Here is a 19,498-nt window from a genome sequence, read left to right as displayed (position 1 = left end):
CCCCTAAACCTACCCATCACAGGAAACATTCTGCATTTTTACTTTCTCATAAAAACTCCTCCTGTGTGATTTATAAGCCTTTTGAAAAGTGGGGCCATGGGTAATGTCCTCATATTTCACCCTCTCCTGTAATACCTGTGTCATACCCATGGCATTATACACATTTGTGTCCTCATATGTCACACACACACACACACACACACACACACACACACACACACACTCTCTCTCTCTCTCTTACCTGAAGCTGCAGTCCTCAGACTCAGAAGAACGGCTATAACACACGCGATGCTCTTCATCTTCAGTTTGCTGGTAGAGTCTCCGTTCTGATGACTAGAGATGATTATTATATTTCAGAGATAATATTCCACACTCAGTCCTTCCTGAGAGAGAGAGCAGCGTTAGTTTGATGGCAGTCGAGACTCCAGTGCTTCAGTTTTTTAGACGCTTTTACATTTATTAATATAATAGCGCGTGCATATTTAACAATATAACTTCTATAGGGCTAATACTGTACAGCTGTTATAGAGATTAATCTACTACATTAACTTAGTACATCTAATGTAAACAATCATACTCGCGCGTGCACTTAAAAGTTGTTTAAAGTCTATCACAGCGCGTGTCTAAAGTTATTATAGCGCGAGCGAGAATGCGAGCCCTCTGTAACTGTTAACACACACACACACACACACACACGTTCACAGAAGATAGTTTTACCTCGCTCGCGCGCGCGCACAGTTGTCCGGCAGATCCAGCGGTCAGTGTGTGAGTGTGTGTCCGGCTGAACCCTCAGCGATGACGTTCTCTTCCTCACACTGACCCTCCCACACACACACACACACACGCAGCCTCACTCTCATGCGCAGATCATGATTCACACACACACACGCAGTGATGATCGCATGCGTTACACTAATCAATGAAGGGATTGATGAAGAGGATTGTAGGATATGCGCAGAAGTTAAACTGTGTGTGTGTGTAGACGTGTGTGTGTGTGTGTGTGTGTGTGTGTGTGTGTGTGTGTCTAGTGACAGCGCCCTCCACAGGCGCAGGAAAGTCAATGACTGCTGCTCATTGAGATTATTATGAATGATCGGACACACACATGAGAAGAATATACCATTCGGATTTACTCGAGCATGTATTCTGTCTGTCTGTCCATCCATCCATCCATCAATCTATTCATCCATCTATTGTTCTATCCATCATTCCATCCATCCATCCATCCATCCATCATTCTATCCATCCATCTATCATTGTATCCATCTTCTATTCATCATTCTATCCATCTATCATTCTATCCATCCATCATTCTATCCATCATCTATCGTTCTATCATCAATCGATTGTTCTATCCATCATTCCATTCATCCATCCATCATTCCATCTATCCATCTATCATTCTATCCATCCATATATTATTCTATCCATCCATCTATCGTTCTATCAACCATATATTTTTCTAACCATCCATCCATCATTATATCCATCATTCTATCCATCATTCCATCCATCCATCATTATATCCATTGTTCTATCCATCCATCGTTCTATCCATCATTCCATCCCTCATTCTGTCTATCCATCTATTATTCTATCCATCTTTCTATCATCATTTTATCCATCCATCTATCGTTCTAACCAAATATTTTTTATCCATTGTTTCATCCATCATTCTATCCATCATTTCATCCATCCATCATTATATCCACTGGTCTGTCCATCCATTGTTCTATCCATTGCTCTATCCACCCATCCTTCTATCCATCCATCCATCCTTCATCCTTCTATTCATCAATCCATCATTCTGTCATTCATATATTTTTCTATCCACCCATCCTTCTATCCATCTATCTATCCATCCATCCATCCATCCATCCATCCATCCATCCATCCATCCATCCATCCATCCATCCATCATTCTATCCATCCCTCTATCGTTCTATCAACCATATATTTGTCTATTCATCCATCCAGCATTCTATCCATCCATCCATCATTCTATCCATCGTCCCATCCATCCTTCTATCCATCAATCCATCATTCTATCATTCATATATTTTTTTATCCACGCATCCTTCTAGCTATCCATCCATCCATCCTTCGTTCTATCCATCATCCCATCCATCCTTCTATCCATCAATCCATCATTCTATCATTCAAATATTTTTCCATTCATCCATCCATCCATCCATCCATCCATCCATCCATCGTTCTATCCATCGCTCTATCGTTCTATCAACCATATATTTGTCTATCCATCCATCATCCAGGGTTCCATCCAGCCATCATTCTATCATCCATTTATTTTTTTCTATCCATTCAACACAGTGTGTAATTATTTTAAATATATGTATATATTTTTGGACATCTGAGGATTCCACCCAACAGTGACAGCATACAGCAAAAACACAAACTGATTATATTAAAATATGAGGCTAATCCAGCGTTGCCTGAGCTCAAGAACTGCAGTGATTGTGCTGGTCAAACTCCATATACTCCAGAAAACCCCAGACATATTACATGTCAGATATTCATGGAACATGAAAAAAAAATCTAAACGTTTCTATGTGTACCACTGAAATAAATATTCACTGCAAAAATGCTTTTCTTACTTAGTATTTTTGTCTCGTTTCTAGTCTAAACATCTAAAAACTCTTACATTAAGAAACATTTACTAGACAAGCAAAAGTAATTGTCTTGTTTTGGGGAAAAATAACTCAAAATGAAGAGAGTTTTTGCTTAAAATAAGATATATATATAATCTGCCAATGGGGTGAGAGAAATAATCTTAAAACAACATTATTTATCTTATTTTAAGCAAAAACTCTCTTCATTTTGAGTTATTTTTCCCAAAACAAGACAATAATTTGGACTTGTCTAGTAAATGCTTCTTAATGTAAGAGTTTTTAGATGTTTGGACTAGAAACAAGACAAAAATACTAAGTAAGAAAAGCATATTTTGCAGTGTGACTTAGCTTTTTAAATGGACTATTATCAATTTCAGCCAGTATTTAGAAAGGATGGACAGTCATGTGGCGGTTTTACAGACATTATGGTGAGTTTGTGACCTTCAGGTTTTCAAAGCGTCTTCTGATGTAGGAGGACAAACAACATGAAGCCGCATTCTGCACGTATACCGTCGACACACACACTCAATCGCAGGAAAGGCTGCTCTGTCTGTCCGTCTGAATTCCAGCATGGTGCCGTTTGTTTCCATGTCATCAGCAAACAGCACATTACACAAAGGGCAAGTGTCTGCGCGAGGCCCTGTGCTTCCTTATGGCCCTCAGAGGATCCGCTCAAGGTCGCGAGCCGCGGGCAAGAGTTTAATCTGACCGTTTGGGCTGAGGTCACACTGACGCTCACTTATCATTTACTTACTATACACTCTAAAAAACGCTGGGTGGTTTTAACCCAATGTTGGGTCAAATATGGACTAACCCAACAATTTTTATTTTATTTTTTACCCAGCGATTGGGTTGTTTTAACCCTGCGGTTGGGTTAAATATTTGCTTAAGACAACCCAATCGCTGGGTTAAAACAACCCAGTTGCTGGATTTGGATTGACCCAACATTGGGTTGTTTTTACCAATAATTTTTTAGCGTGTAAGATTAAAAGCATTTGTTTGTGTAGTTTTCTTGACCCATGAGCACATCGCATGCAGTGGCAACAAATGAGACAAAAGAAAAGATCGATTTTCAGTTTCCTTGATGTTGGAGCCTTTTTTTTTTAGTAAGGATGCATAAATAAAGGCCCCCCTCGATAACACTTTTTAACCCTTATGCGCTGTTCGATTTCTGGGTACATTCGTTATGGTATCTATTGGATTCAATACAATTCCCCAAAAATCACACTATATATACACTGTAAAAAACACAACTTGAAAAAATGACTGATTTTGTTTTGTTGGTTCAGCAAAAATCCATACTCTAAAAATCTCGTCCAACAAAAAAAAATCTTAGTACTAATTTCCCCTAGCGTTGTTTTGTTGACTCAACTCTTGTAAATATCAGTTATACGAACTGAAAATAAGTTGTCTGTGACACACAAAAAAATTTTTAGTTGAGTCAACGTGACATTATTTGTTTTCTGGAGAGATGCAACTAATCTGTAACAAATCTTTTGTAGTTGAGCCAATTCTGCATTTTGTGTCTTTTGGAAACAGAAGCTCTCATTAAGAATGAACAGGTTCAGATGTAGACTTTTTAATTGGAAATGTGTGGTTTCCATTTTGGTGATGAGTGTTTCCTTTAGTTGGGCAGTTTGAGTCTTAGCGGATTGTGTGAGTTTGTAACAGTGTTTAACAAAACACAATTCGTTGCAAAGAATGCTGTAACCAAAGATCAGGTGATCTAGAGAACAGCATTATAAATGGGAGTAGTTAACTACTTTATTTATGATCAAAGTGATTTTTTCATAAATGGTGTATTATATTTACCAACAAAAGTTTTTTTGCAGCAGATCAGTCATTCTGAATTTTGATTTTTAAACACATTGTGGGATTTTTTTTTAGACACACAAACAGACATCTAGAATCAGCAAATGAATCTCAACAATGGTCACATGTTTCATGCTGCAATGCATGATGGGAGCCCTCATTTTAATACTACGTTGGCTCCCAGTGTAACCCCTACTGCTCGGACCGGGACTCGAACCCGGGTCCACCGGCATGAGAGTCGGACGCTCTAACAAGGAGGCTAAAGGCTCCAACCTCTAGCGTCAGTCGCTGGAGCGTCTCTTGAGGTCAGAGGAGTGAGGTTTACTCGCACAGCAACTTCTACTAGCTGGCCTCCGTTACACCAGCATGCATTGCTGCATGAAGCATGTGACCATTGTTGAGATTCACATGCTTATTCTAGATGTCTGTGTGGTAAAACACTCACCCCTTTGCTTTTTTGCTAAACACCGTCACAAAGGCCACAAACTCACACAATGAGGCTAACTGCCCAACCAAAGGAAACACTCATCACCAAAATGGTAATGAACAAATGATTTTAAATTTAAAAATCAAGATCTAAACCTGTTTCCAATTGGCTCAACTACAAAAGATTTGTTACTGAATAGTTGCATATCTCCAGCAAACAAATAATGTCTAGTTGACACAACAACAAAAAAATATATGTCACAGACAACTTATTTTCAGTTCGTATAACTGTGATTTACAAAAGTTGAGTCAACAAAAAAAGCTAGTGGAAATTGGTACTAAGATTTTTTTTGTTGTACAACCTAAATGTTTTTTACAGTGTACAAGTGAGGCAAAAAAGTATCGTCAGCCACCAATTGTGCAAGTTCTCCCACTTTAAAAAGATGAGAGAGGCCTGTACTTTCATCATAGGTACACTTCCACTATGAGAGACAGAATGAGAAAAATAAATCCAGAAAATCGCATTGTCTGATTTTTAAATAATTTATTTGCAAATTATAGTGGAAAAAAGTATTTGGTCAATAACAAAAGTTCATCTCAATACTTTGTTCTATACCCTTTGTTGGCAGTGACAGAGGTTAAACATTTTCTCTAAGTCGCCTCAAGGTTTTCACACACTGTTGCTGGTACTTCGGCCCATTCCTCATGCAGAGCTCCTCTAGAGCAGTGATGTTTTGGGGCTGTTGCTGGGCAACACGGATTTCCAACACCCTCCAAAGATCTTCTATGGGGTTGAGATCTGGAGACTGGCTAGACCACTCCAGGACCTTGACATGCTTCTTACGAAGCCACTCCTTCATTGCCCAGGCGGTGTGTTTGGGATCATTGTCATGCTGAAAGACCCAGCCACGTTTCATCTTCAATGCCCTTGCTGATGGAAGGAGGTTTTTACTCAAAATCTCACGAAACATGGCCCCATTCATTCTTTCATTTACATGGATCAGTCGTTCCGGTCCTTTTGCAGAAAAACAGCCCCAAAGCACTCGTGTACTCGTTACATCATGAGGAGAACAACATCTACACTAATACAATAAGTCCAAAATGCAGCTGCTAGAGGTCAAGGTCATTCCTTGCATTATGAGCCGAGAAAAAGGTCACGCGGTTTCTAGAAGGCTTCAATTTTGGGGAAAATGCTTCAAATCAATCAAAGCAACTGTCCTGAAGTCACATGATCACACTAATGTCACCACACAATCATTTATTTCCTCAAGTCAGGGACGGGGGTTAACTCTTTCCCAGCCAATTTTCACTAAACTTTCATGACTAGTTTGTATAGTGAATATATGTGAACAGTAGGGCTGTGCAATATATCGAAATTATCGGAATATCGAAAATATACATATCGCAATATGCATATCGCAACGGCACGCAATATCTGAATGATTTTAATAGGCTACTTCAGAATTGTGAAAAGTGTACTGGGCACGACTGTTACTTATGTGACTTGGTTGATGTTGAAAAGAGTAATTAAAACACTCACACAGCGCAACGTGCGCTCAAGCCGCCTCTCAGAGCGTGGGATCCCTTCAGTTCTGTTTCTTGTTACACACTCAAAACTGCAGCCTGCCGTGGTCATCCTCAGCTCTAGTCAGAATATGAGTCTGATGCTCCATTGGGCTGTGATTATGGGGCGTGTTTCAACCCAACCAGGAAAGACCTCGATTGGACAGACCAACAATCAATCAGAGCGACGGAGCGACGCCAACAGAGCTCAACTGCACTGTGTTGCCAAGTCCTCGTTTTTTTCCGCGGGTTGTTTTCTATGTCCGTGGGTTGAAGCGACTATTATGTGATATCATCGCTAAAGCCCACCCTGATGATCTCATCGCTCAGTTTCTGTTGATCATCTGTCCGTCATCGGCTAAAGCCCGCCCTGATGATCTCATTGGTCAGTTTCTGTTGATCATCTGTCCGTCATCGGCTAAAGCCCGCCCTGATGATCTCATTGGTCAGTTTCTGTTGATCATCTGTCCGTCATCGGCTAAAGCCCGCCCTGATGATCTCATTGGTCAGTTTCTGTTGATCATCTGTCCGTCATCGGCTAAAGCCCGCCCTGGTGATCTCATCGGTCAGTTTCTGTTGATCATCTGTCCGTCATCGGCTAAAGCCCGCCCTGATGATCTCATTGGTCAGTTTCTGTTGATCATCTGTCCGTCATCGGCTAAAGCCCGCCCTGATGATCTCATTGGTCAGTTTCTGTTGATCATCTGTCCGTCATCGGCTAAAGCCCGCCCTGATGATCTCATTGGTCAGTTTCTGTTGATCATCTGTCCGTCATCGGCTAAAGCCCGCCCTGATGATCTCATTGGTCAGTTTCTGTTGATCATCTGTCCGTCATCGGCTAAAGCCCGCCCTGATGATCTCATTGGTCAGTTTCTGTTGATCATCTGTCCGTCATCGGCTAAAGCATTTGTGCTAAGGGCACCCAAATGGCTAGCGCCGGCTCTGCTAACCTTGGAGGCGAGATGTGCCCTAGAGTCTTGTGTGTGTGTGTGTGTGTGTGTGTGTGTTACATGTTCTGCGCAGGCCTCCCATACCTTCCGACTGGATTGGACCACTTTTTCTCACACCCTAGACCGCTTGCTGTCTTTCTAGGACTTCCCCGAAGTCAACACTACCCCAATGTTGGGATTTTGATGTATACATCCTGATTAACAACAACAACATCTATCTATTCTTTCATGACAGATAGACTTTATGCCAATCAGTAATTTTCCAGGTGTCCGTAATGATGTAAATCATGCCCTTGAAATCGGTATAACTGGTGTGGTAATTCTGGCCGGCCACCGCCCCGGAGACTCTGAAGCTGACTCTACCGATGAAACTGCAAACTACTCTTCAGTCAAATTCTCTCCGATGATTGAACCTCCAGACTCCTGGTCTTCATTTCGCATATCTGGTCTATGGGTCTAAACTGTTAACCCCTAACAACACACACACACACACACACACACACACACACACACACACACACACACACACACACACACACACACACACACACACACACACACACACACACACACACACACACACCTGAACACAGACACACACACACACCTAAACACAGACACACACACACCTGAACACAGACACACACACACACAAACACACACACCTGAACACAGACACACACACACACACACACCTGAACACAGACACACCCACACACACACCCTCACACTTGAACATTGACACACACACCCACACAATCTCTCTCTCTCACACACACACACCTGAACACAGACACACAAACACACTCAGACTTGAACATACACACACACACACACATTCTCTCTCTCACACACCTGAACAGATACACACACACACACACACACACACACTCTCTCTCTCACACACACACACCTGAACACAGACACACACACACACACTCAGACTTGAACATACACACACACACATTCTCTCTCTCACACACCTGAACAGACACACACACACACACACACACACACTCTCTCTCACACCCACACATGAACACAGAAACACACACACACTTCCTTCCAGGATGTTTTCAGGTATGTGTCTGCGAGGATGTGCATTCCACACATAACCTGCCGTGATGTTGAGAAGGACACATCCCTCCTCGTTTTCCTCTTCATCCTCCTCTTCTTCCTCAGGGGATAATCCGGATGCCTGTGGATGAGTTGTTCAGCTCTTGCGAATGAAGTGTGAGCAGCCCGTGATAATTCCAGCATCCTTCTCTCCAGCGGCAAACAACTGGATCCTGTGTGTGTGAGTGTGTCTATGTTCAAGTGTGTGTGTGTGTGTGTGTGTGTGTGTCTATGTTCAAGTGTGTGTGAGTGTGTCTATGTTCAAGTGTGTGTGAGTGTGTCTATGTTCAAGTGTGTGTGTGTCTATGTTCAAGTGTGTGTGAGTGTGTCTATGTTCAAGTGTGTGTGTGTGAGCCTGTTTATGTGGTTTATGAGGACACAAATTTGTATAACTACATGGGTATTACACTGGTATTACACTATAAATGTGGTTTATGAGGACTTATCAAATGTCCTCATAATTCAAATGGCCTTAAAAACATACTAAATGATGTTTTTTTGAGAAAGTAAAAATGCTGAATGTTTCCTGTGATGGGTAGGTTTAGGGGCAGTGTGTGTGTGTGTGTGATGGGTAGGTTTAGGGGCAGTGTAAGGGGATAGAAAATACGGTTTGTACAGTATAAAAACCATTACGCCTATGGAGAGTCCCTGTAAACCACATAGACCAACATGTGTGTGTGTGTGTGTGTCTATGTTCAAGTGTGTGTGAGTGTGTCTATGTTCAAGTGTGTGTGAGTGTGTCTATGTTCAAGTGTGTGTGAGTGTGTCTATGTTCAAGTGTGTGTGTGTGTCTATGTTCAAGTGTGTGTGAGTGTGTCTATGTTCAAGTGTCTGTGAGTGTGTCTATGTTCAAGTGTGTGTGAGTGTGTCTATGTTCTAGTGTGTGTGAGTGTGTCTATGTTCAAGTGTGTGTGAGTGTGTCTATATTCAAGTGTGTCTATGTTCAAGTGTGTGTGTGTGTGTCTATGTTCAAGTGTGTGTCTATGTTCAAGTGTGTGTGTGTGTGTGTGTCTATGTTCAACTGTGTGTGTGTGTGTGTGTGTCTGTTCAAGTGTGTCTATGTTCAAGTGTGTGTGTGTGTGTGTCTATGTTCAAGTGTGTGTGTGAGTGTGTGTGTGAGAGTGTGTGTGAGAGAGAGAGAGAGAGAGAGTGTGTGTGTGTGTGTGTGTGTGTGTGAGAGAGAGTGTGTGTGTGTGTGTGTGTTCTGTGCTCAGTGTGATCTGCTGTAGTCTCCACTAGAGGGCAGTCCTGATTCCAGACCAGCCGTTAATATTATAGTCCTAAATCCAGTCCAAACTATCACTCATCACTTTAAAGGGTTAGTTCAGCCAATAATGAAATGTCTGTCATTAACTCCTCTCCCTAATGTCGCTCCACACCTGTAAGACCTCCGTTCATCTTCACACACAGTTTAAGATATTTTATATTTAGTCCGAGAGCGTATGCAAGTGTATGCACACTATACTGTCCATGTCCAGAAAGGGAATAAAAACATCATCAAAGTAGTCCATATGAGACATCAGTGGGTTATTTAGAATGCATAAAAATAAACTAAAACTAAAAATTAAAGGTGCACTATGCAGTTTTTTTGCAGTAAAATATCCAAAACCACTAGGCCAGTGTTATATATTTTGTTCAGTTGAGTACCTACAATATCCCAAACGTTTCCAACTATTTGTAAATTGTGAGAAAATTGCTATTTTAACTGAGGGCCGGGACGTTTCAGCATAGCGTTTGAGCGAGTTGCCTGTCAATTGCGTCATATCTGCGCTACCCTCGGTTTCGGGTTTTATTTGGCAGGAGCGCTTTACTCTTAGCAGTGTGAACAAGTGAACGCACGGAGTAACGACATAACATCATTTTAAACACACTTAACTGTATCTAATATGATAAACAGAGCCGCATTACCTCATAATCATAACCGGAAGAACGGAAAAGCGACTGTGTCCCGTCCCGTCCCGATAAAAGTCCCGGTGCTCACGAGGCTTGTTTGTGTAACAATCGCTCCAGCAGCGTGCTCAGCTCCTCAACACTCGCTCCTGCTCTGCTTCACTACAGTAACGTTAATAACCAATCGCTCCAGCGGCCGTGCTCAGCTCCTCAACACTCGCTCCTGCTCTGCTTCACTACAGTAACGTTAATAACCAATCGCTCCAGCGGCCGTGCTCAGCTCCTCAACACTCGCTCCTGCTCTGCTTCACTACAGTAACGTTAATAACCAATCGCTCCAGCGGCCGTGCTCAGCTCCTCAACACTCGCTCCTGCTCTGCTTCACTACAGTAACGTTAATAACCAATCGCTCCAGCGGCCGTGCTCAGCTCCTCAACACTCGCTCCTGCTCTGCTTCACTACAGTAACGTTAATAACCAATCGCTCCAGCAGCCGTGCTCAGCTCTTCATTACTCGCTCCTGCTCTGCTTCACTACAGTAACGTTAATAACCAATCGCTCCAGCGGCCGTGCTCAGCTCCTCAACACTCGCTCCTGCTCTGCTTCACTACAGTAACGTTAATAACCAATCGCTCCAGCGGCCGTGCTCAGCTCCTCAACACTCGCTCCTGCTCTGCTTCACTACAGTAACGTTAATAACCAATCGCTCCAGCGGCCGTGCTCAGCTCCTCAACACTCGCTCCTGCTCTGCTTCACTACAGTAACGTTAATAACCAATCGCTCCAGCGGCCGTGCTCAGCTCCTCAACACTCGCTCCTGCTCTGCTTCACTACAGTAACTTTAATAACCAATCGCTCCAGCGGCTGTGCTCAGCTCCTCAACACTCGCTCCTGCTCTGCTTAACTACAGTAACGTTAATAACCAATCGCTCCAGCAGCCGTGCTCAGCTCCTCAACACTCGGTCCTGCTCTGCTTCACTACAGTAACGTTAATAACCAATCGCTCCAGCAGCCGTGCTCAGCTCCTCAACACTCGGTCCTGCTCTGCTTCACTACAGTAACATTAATAACCAATCGCTCCAGCAGCCGTGCTCAGCTCCTCAACACTCGCTCCTGCTCTGCTTAACTACAGTAACGTTAATAACCAATCACTCCAGCAGCCGTGCTCAGCTCCTCAACACTCGCTCCTGCTCTGCTTCACTACAGTAACGTTAATAACCAATCGCTCCAGCGGCCGTGCTCAGCTCCTCAACACTCGGTCCTGCTCTGCTTCACTACAGTAACGTTAATAACCAATCGCTCCAGCGGCCGTGCTCAGCTCCTCAACACTCGGTCCTGCTCTGCTTCACTACAGTAACGTTAATAACCAATCACTCCAGCAGCCGTGCTCAGCTCCTCAACACTCGGTCCTGCTCTGCTCCACTACAGTAACGTTAATAACCAATCGCTCCAGCGGCCGTGCTCAGCTCCTCAACACTCGCTCCTGCTCTGCTTAACTACAGTAACGTTAATAACCAATCACTCCAGCAGCCGTGCTCAGCTCCTCAACACTCTCTCCTGCTCTGCTTCACTACAGTAACGTTAATAACCAATCGCTCCAGCGGCCGTGCTCAGCTCCTCAACACTCGCTCCTGCTCTGCTTCACTACAGTAACTTTAATAACCAATCGCTCCAGCGGCCGTGCTCAGCTCCTCAACACTCTCTCCTGCTCTGCTTCACTACAGTAACGTTAATAACCAATCGCTCCAGCAGCTGTGCTCAGCTCCTCAACACTCGGTCCTGCTCTGCTTCACTACAGTAACGTTAATAACCAATCGCTCCAGCAGCTGTGCTCAGCTCCTCAACACTCGGTCCTGCTCTGCTTCACTACAGTAACGTTAATAACCAATCGCTCCAGCGGCCGTGCTCAGCTCCTCAACACTCGGTTCTGCTCTGCTTCACTACAGTAACGTTATTAACCAATCGCTCCAGCGGCCGTGCTCAGCTCCTCAACACTCGCTCCTGCTCTGCTTCACTACAGTAACGTTAATAACCAATCGCTCCAGCAGCCGTGCTCAGCTCCTCAACACTCGGTCCTGCTCTGCTTTACTACAGTAACTTTAATAACCAATCGCTCCAGCGGCCGTGCTCAGCTCCTCAACACTCGGTCCTGCTCTGCTTCACTACAGTAACGTTAATAACCAATCGCTCCAGCAGCCGTGCTCAGCTCCTCAACACTCGGTCCTGCTCTGCTTTACTACAGTAACTTTAATAACCAATCGCTCCAGCGGCCGTGCTCGGCTCCACAACACTCGCTCCTGCTCTGCTTCACTACAGTAACGTTAATAACCAATCGCTCCAGCAGCCGTGCTCAGCTCCTCAACACTCGGTCCTGCTCTGCTTAACTACAGTAACGTTAATAACCAATCGCTCCAGCGGCCGTGCTCAGCTCCTCAACACTCGGTCCTGCTCTGCTTCACTACAGTAACGTTAATAACCAATCGCTCCAGCGGCCGTGCTCAGCTCCTCAACACTCGGTCCTGCTCTGCTTCACTACAGTAACGTTAATAACCAATCGCTCCAGCGGCCGTGCTCAGCTCCTCAACACTCGGTCCTGCTCTGCTTTACTACAGTAACTTTAATAACCAATCGCTCCAGCGGCCGTGCTCAGCTCCTCAACACTCGGTCCTGCTCTGCTTCACTACAGTAACGTTAATAACCAATCGCTCCAGCGGCCGTGCTCAGCTCCTCAACACTCGGTCCTGCTCTGCTTCACTACAGTAACGTTAATAACCAATCGCTCCAGCGGCCGTGCTCAGCTCCTCAACACTCGGTCCTGCTCTGCTTCACTACAGTAACGTTGATAACCAATCGCTCCAGCGGCCGTGCTCAGCTCCTCAACACTCGCTCCTGCTCTGCTTTACACTACAGTAACGTTAATAACCAATCGCTCCAGCGGCCGTGCTCAGCTCCTCAACACTCGCTCCTGCTCTGCTTCACTACAGTAACGTTAATAACCAATCGCTCCAGCGGCCGTGCTCAGCTCCTCAACACTCGGTCCTGCTCTGCTTCACTACAGTAACGTTAATAACCAATCGCTCCAGCGGCCGTGCTCAGCTCCTCAACACTCGCTCCTGCTCTGCTTTACACTACAGTAACGTTAATAACCAATCGCTCCAGCGGCCGTGCTCAGCTCCTCAACACTCGCTCCTGCTCTGCTTCTCTACAGTAACGTTAATAACCAATCGCTCCAGCGGCCGTGCTCAGCTCCTCAACACTCGCTCCTGCTCTGCTTCACTACAGTAACGTTAATAACCAATCGCTCCAGCGGCCGTGCTCAGCTCCTCAACACTCGCTCCTGCTCTGCTTCACTACAGTAACGTTAATAACCAATCGCTCCAGCGGCCGTGCTCAGCTCCTCAACACTCGCTCCTGCTCTGCTTCACTACAGTAACGTTAATAACCAATCGCTCCAGCAGCCGTGCTCAGCTCCTCAACACTCGCTCCTGCTCTGCTTCACTACAGTAACGTTAATAACCAATCGCTCCAGCAGCCGTGCTCAGCTCCTCAACACTCGCTCCTGCTCTGCTTCACTACAGTAACGTTAATAACCAATCGCTCCAGCAGCCGTGCTCAGCTCAGCGGCTATGCAACCTCTAGTAGACGGAAAGTTGCAAAGTGCACCTTTAACAAAAACTATATTTAATTAGATATTTAAAATGCATATTTAAAAAAATAATATGTATATATACTTACACATACATTTACACATTTACATACATATATATATAGGTGTGTGTGTAAAAATGGTCACAAAAAATTTATCAAATAACGATTGATACTAAATTAAAAGACTATTGGGTTATGAATGTGCATGCCCCAAAAAATTGCATATGTTAGAAGAACTCTCATTTTATTGCTATTAGAGTATTTATTATTATTTTGAATGAACTTTAGCTACTAAAATTTAAACCTACAGGATCAGTGTGTTTGACCAATGAATGCACACACACACACACACACACGCACACGCACACACACACACACATACATACACAGAGAAAAGGGCATTTCTGGATGTCCTTCTGTAGTTTGACAGGCAAGTGATGACGAGTAAATATGAGAGAAAAAGCAAAAGAAACAAGTGTTTGTTGGCAAGTGTTTTTTACTTCAGCTCATCAATAGCTTTTTCAACAATTGCAAAGACCTCGTCCACCGGCAGCTCAGAGTTTATCTGGAGGAGAGAGAGAGAGAGAGAGAGAGAGAGAGAGAGAGAGAGAGAGAGAGAGAGAGAGAGAGAGAGAGAGAGAGAGAGAGAGAGAGAGAGCATTGATGGGTTAAAGCAAGACTGTAAATACATCGATCGGCTGTTTGAATTCTTTAATTTCAATTTGGCCATTTCTAATTATTGGGGAGGACAATTTGGCCATTTCTAATTATTGGGGAGGACAATTTGGCCATTTCTAATTATTGGGGAGGACAATTTGGTCATTTCTAATTATTGGGGAGGACAATTTGCCCATTTCTAATTATTGGGGAGGACAATTTGGCCATTTCTAAATATTGGGGAGGACAATTTGGCCATTTCTAATTATTGGGGAGGACAATTTGCCCATTTCTAATTATTGGGGAGGACAATTTGGCCATTTCTAAATATTGGGGAGGACAATTTGGCCATTTCTAATCATTGGGGAGGACAATTTGGCCATTTCTAATCATTGGGGAGGACAATTAGGCCATTACTAATTATTGGGGGGGACAATTTGGCCATTTCTAATCATTGGGGAGGACAATTTGGTCATTTCTAATTATTGGGAAGGACAATTTGGCCATTTCTAATTATTGGGGAGGACAATTTGGCCATTTCTAATCATTGGGGAGGACAATTTGGCCATTTCTAATCATTGGGGAGGACAATTTGGCCATTTCTAATTATTGGGGAGGACAATTTGGCCATTTCTAATCATTGGGGAGGACAATTTGGCCATTTCTAATTATTGGGGAGGACAATTTGGCCATTTCTAATCATTGGGGAGGACAATTAGGCCATTTCTAATCATTGGGGAGGACAATTTGGCCATTTCTAATTATTGGGGAGGACAATTTGGCCATTTCTAATCATTGGGGAGGACAATTTGGCCATTTCTAATTATTGGGGAGGACAATTTGGCCATTTCTAATCATTGGGGAGGACAATTAGGCCATTTCTAATTATTGGGGGGGACAATTTGGCCATTACTAATCATTGGGGAGGACAATTTGGCCATTTCTAATCATTGGGGAGGACAATTTGGCCATTTCTAATCATTGGGGAGGACAATTTGGCCATTTCTAATTATTGGGGAGGACAATTAGGCCATTTCTAATTATTGGGGAGGACAATTTGGCCATTTCTAATCATTGGGGAGGACAATTTGGCCATTTCTAATCATTGGGGAGGACAATTTGGCCATTTCTAATCATTGGGGAGGACAATTTGGCCATTTCTAATTATTGGGGAGGACAATTTGGCCATTTCTAATTATTGGGGAGGACAATTTGGCCATTTCTAATCATTGGGGAGGACAATTTGGCCATTTCTAATCATTGGGGAGGACAATTTGGCCATTTCTAATTATTGGGGAGGACAATTTGGCCATTTCTAATTATTGGGGAGGACAATTTGGCCATTTCTAATCATTGGGGAGGACAATTTGGCCATTTCTAATTATTGGGGAGGACAATTTGGCCATTTCTAATTATTGGGGAGGACAATTTGGCCATTACTAATTATTGGGGAGGACAATTTGGCCATTTCTAATTATTGGGGAGGACAATTTGGCCATTTCTAATCATTGGGGAGGACAATTTGGCCATTACTAATTATTGGGGAGGACAATTTGGCCATTTCTAATTATTGGGGAGGACAATTTTGCCATTTCTAATTATTCGGGAGGACAATTTGGCCATTTCTAATTATTGGGGGGGACAATTTGGCCATTTCTAATTATTCGGGGGGACAATTTGGCCATTTCTAATCATTGGGGAGGACAATTTGGCCATTTCTAATCATTGGGGAGGACAATTTGGCCATTTCTAATTATTGGGGAGGACAATTTGGCCATTTCTAATCATTGGGGAGGACAATTTGGCCATTTCTAATTATTGGGGAGGACAATTTGGCCATTTCTAATTATTGGGGAGGACAATTTGGCCATTTCTAATCATTGGGGAGGACAATTTGGCCATTTCTAATTATTGGGGAGGACAATTTGGCCATTTCTAATTATTGGGGAGGACAATTTGGCCATGTCTAATCATTGGGGGGGGGGGGGGGGGGCAATTTGGCCATTTCTAATCATTGGGGTGACAATTTGGCCATTTCTAATCATTGGGGGGGGACAATTTGGCCATTTCTAATCATTGGGGAGGACAATTTGGCCATTTCTAATTATTGGGGAGGACAATTTGGTCATTTCTAATTATTGGGGAGGACAATTTGGCCATTTCTAATTATTGGGGAGGACAATTTGGCCATTTCTAATCATTGGGGAGGACAATTTGGCCATTTCTAATTATTGGGGAGGACAATTTGGCCATTTCTAATCATTGGGGAGGACAATTTGGTCATTTCTAATTATTGGGGAGGACAATTTGGCCATTTCTAATTATTGGGGAGGACAATTTGGTCATTTCTAATCATTGGGGAGGACAATTTGGTCATTTCTAATTATTGGGGAGGACAATTTGGCCATTTCTAATTATTGGGGAGGACAATTTGGCCATTTCTAATCATTGGGGAGGACAATTTGGCCATTTCTAATTATTGGGGAGGACAATTTGGCCATTTCTAATTATTGGGGAGGACAATTTGGCCATTTCTAATCATTGGGGAGGACAATTTGGCCATTTCTAATTATTGGGGAGGACAATTTGGCCATTTCTAATTATTGGGGAGGACAATTTGGCCATTACTAATTATTGGGGAGGACAATTTGGCCATTTCTAATTATTGGGGAGGACAATTTGGCCATTTCTAATCATTGGGGAGGACAATTTGGCCATTACTAATTATTGGGGAGGACAATTTGGCCATTTCTAATTATTGGGGAGGACAATTTTGCCATTTCTAATTATTCGGGAGGACAATTTGGCCATTTCTAATTATTGGGGGGGACAATTTGGCCATTTCTAATTATTCGGGGGGACAATTTGGCCATTTCTAATCATTGGGGAGGACAATTTGGCCATTTCTAATCATTGGGGAGGACAATTTGGCCATTTCTAATTATTGGGGAGGACAATTTGGCCATTTCTAATCATTGGGGAGGACAATTTGGCCATTTCTAATTATTGGGGAGGACAATTTGGCCATTTCTAATTATTGGGGAGGACAATTTGGCCATTTCTAATCATTGGGGAGGACAATTTGGCCATTTCTAATTATTGGGGAGGACAATTTGGCCATTTCTAATTATTGGGGAGGACAATTTGGCCATTACTAATTATTGGGGAGGACAATTTGGCCATTTCTAATTATTGGGGAGGACAATTTGGCCATTTCTAATCATTGGGGAGGACAATTTGGCCATTACTAATTATTGGGGAGGACAATTTGGCCATTTCTAATTATTGGGGAGGACAATTTTGCCATTTCTAATTATTCGGGAGGACAATTTGGCCATTTCTAATTATTGGGGGGGACAATTTGGCCATTTCTAATTATTCGGGGGGACAATTTGGCCATTTCTAATCATTGGGGAGGACAATTTGGCCATTTCTAATCATTGGGGAGGACAATTTGGCCATTTCTAATTATTGGGGGGAGACTGAGCAGCTCAGACTGAGGCGTGTCCAGCCGCGCTCACCTTCCTAACGATGCCTCGCTTCTCATAGTAAGCGATCACGGGCTCGGTGGCTTTGTAATACAGATCCAGACGCTTCTTAATGGTCTCCTCGTTGTCGTCGGCGCGGCCGCTGGTCTCCCCGCGCTTCACCAGCCTCTTCACCATGGTCTCGGCCTTGGCGTCGACGTACAGCAGCAGAGCCGGAGCGCCGATCTGACCGGAGAGACAGTTAATGAGTGAGATTATACTCAAACTGGGTTTGCTTATATGTGAGGGTCAATCTCAGGACATTTATGAGGTGTTTTTCAGGGGTTGGGCTTGGCCTTTTATGCCCCGTTTCCACCGCAGGAACTTTGGGTGGTACTCGGTGTGTTTAGACCGCAGGAGCCAGGGTCTAAATGAAGTTCCGGGTAAATATTTCCCCCTCCAAACGCCCTGCTCGCGAGGTAGTACTTTTTCAAAGTTCAGGAACTTTCGAGGGCGGGACTTGGGCGCTGAGCATGCTGATTGGTTGAGCTCACGCAGCATTTTATTTCAACCGGCATTTTTAAAAGTCTTTTGCGAGGTTCGTTCTACGTTCAGTAAATATCAGTCTTGCTCTCTGTCTGATGGCGCGCGTTCGTCTCAGCCAACTCACGTGCACTGTCCGTAAAAGCTGATAATAATATACATTGTCATTTTAAATCTAGCTTTACAAGCTTTCTGAATATGCTGCCCATTGTCTGTCGTTGTTAATACCTCTTTAGTAAACCAGCAAAAGCAGCACAGCTTGAATCTCTTCCATACTCGTTACTCATTTTTTTTACAGTCTATGTTTTTCCCCATGTAAACAACCTGACCGATTACTTTTAAGTGTGTGTCCTTACATGACGTGACAGCGCGCGCCGCGCTCATATTGACAAGAGAGGAAAGCTCATTTTTCTGAGGGGTAAACTTTTTATTTCGTAAGTTATGAAGATAATGTTGGAGTAATGACACAGCGTATATTGCCCCAGGTAGTTTTTACTTTACCTGCGCCTGACAGAAGATTTATTTTTTCTCAGATGATTATTACACTTTACAGCAAATAAATATCTTATATAATCCCGTATTGGTCCTGGTGGTCGTTAAGAGTTGCTATGGCTACAGTTAACACACTCCAGCTGCTGGAGAAAACAGCGGAGACATTTTTGATGCAGCAGACAAACTGCATGTGACAAAATAATTGCGATTGAAAGTCATCACATGTAAACACCAGATCGGTTTAGATAACGTCTCATGTAAACAGTCCACTAAATCTTTCAATCGGTACACACAAAAATGATTACT

General features: G+C 43.4%; 2 protein-coding genes across 5 annotated transcripts in view; both read right to left on the bottom strand.

The window, feature by feature from the left end:
• The window catches only part of eng (endoglin), an 83,945-nt gene extending 83,206 nt beyond the window's left edge, over window positions 1-739 (bottom strand). Inside the window, exons 1-2 of the mRNA XM_067440387.1 lie at window positions 718-739; window positions 242-383 (exon numbers count right to left, since the gene is read on the bottom strand). Of these exons, the coding sequence (XP_067296488.1) occupies window positions 242-299 (58 nt within the window). The 5' untranslated portion in view covers window positions 300-383; window positions 718-739. The remainder of the gene's footprint in view (window positions 1-241; window positions 384-717) is intronic.
• Window positions 740-14,511: 13,772 nt separating this feature from the next.
• The window catches only part of ak1 (adenylate kinase 1), a 29,433-nt gene continuing 24,446 nt past the window's right edge, over window positions 14,512-19,498 (bottom strand). For all 4 annotated transcript variants that reach the window (XM_067437543.1, XM_067437542.1, XM_067437545.1 and 1 more), the window contains exons 6-7: window positions 18,212-18,403; window positions 14,512-14,598 (exon numbers count right to left, since the gene is read on the bottom strand). In XM_067437543.1, the coding sequence (XP_067293644.1) occupies window positions 14,530-14,598; window positions 18,212-18,403 (261 nt within the window). In that variant the 3' untranslated portion in view covers window positions 14,512-14,529. The remainder of the gene's footprint in view (window positions 14,599-18,211; window positions 18,404-19,498) is intronic.

This window comes from Pseudorasbora parva, chromosome 3 (assembly GCF_024679245.1).
Source record: "Pseudorasbora parva isolate DD20220531a chromosome 3, ASM2467924v1, whole genome shotgun sequence".
NCBI classification, from domain to species: Eukaryota; Metazoa; Chordata; class Actinopteri; order Cypriniformes; family Gobionidae; genus Pseudorasbora; species Pseudorasbora parva.
This window is presented reverse-complemented; position numbering and strand designations above follow the sequence as displayed.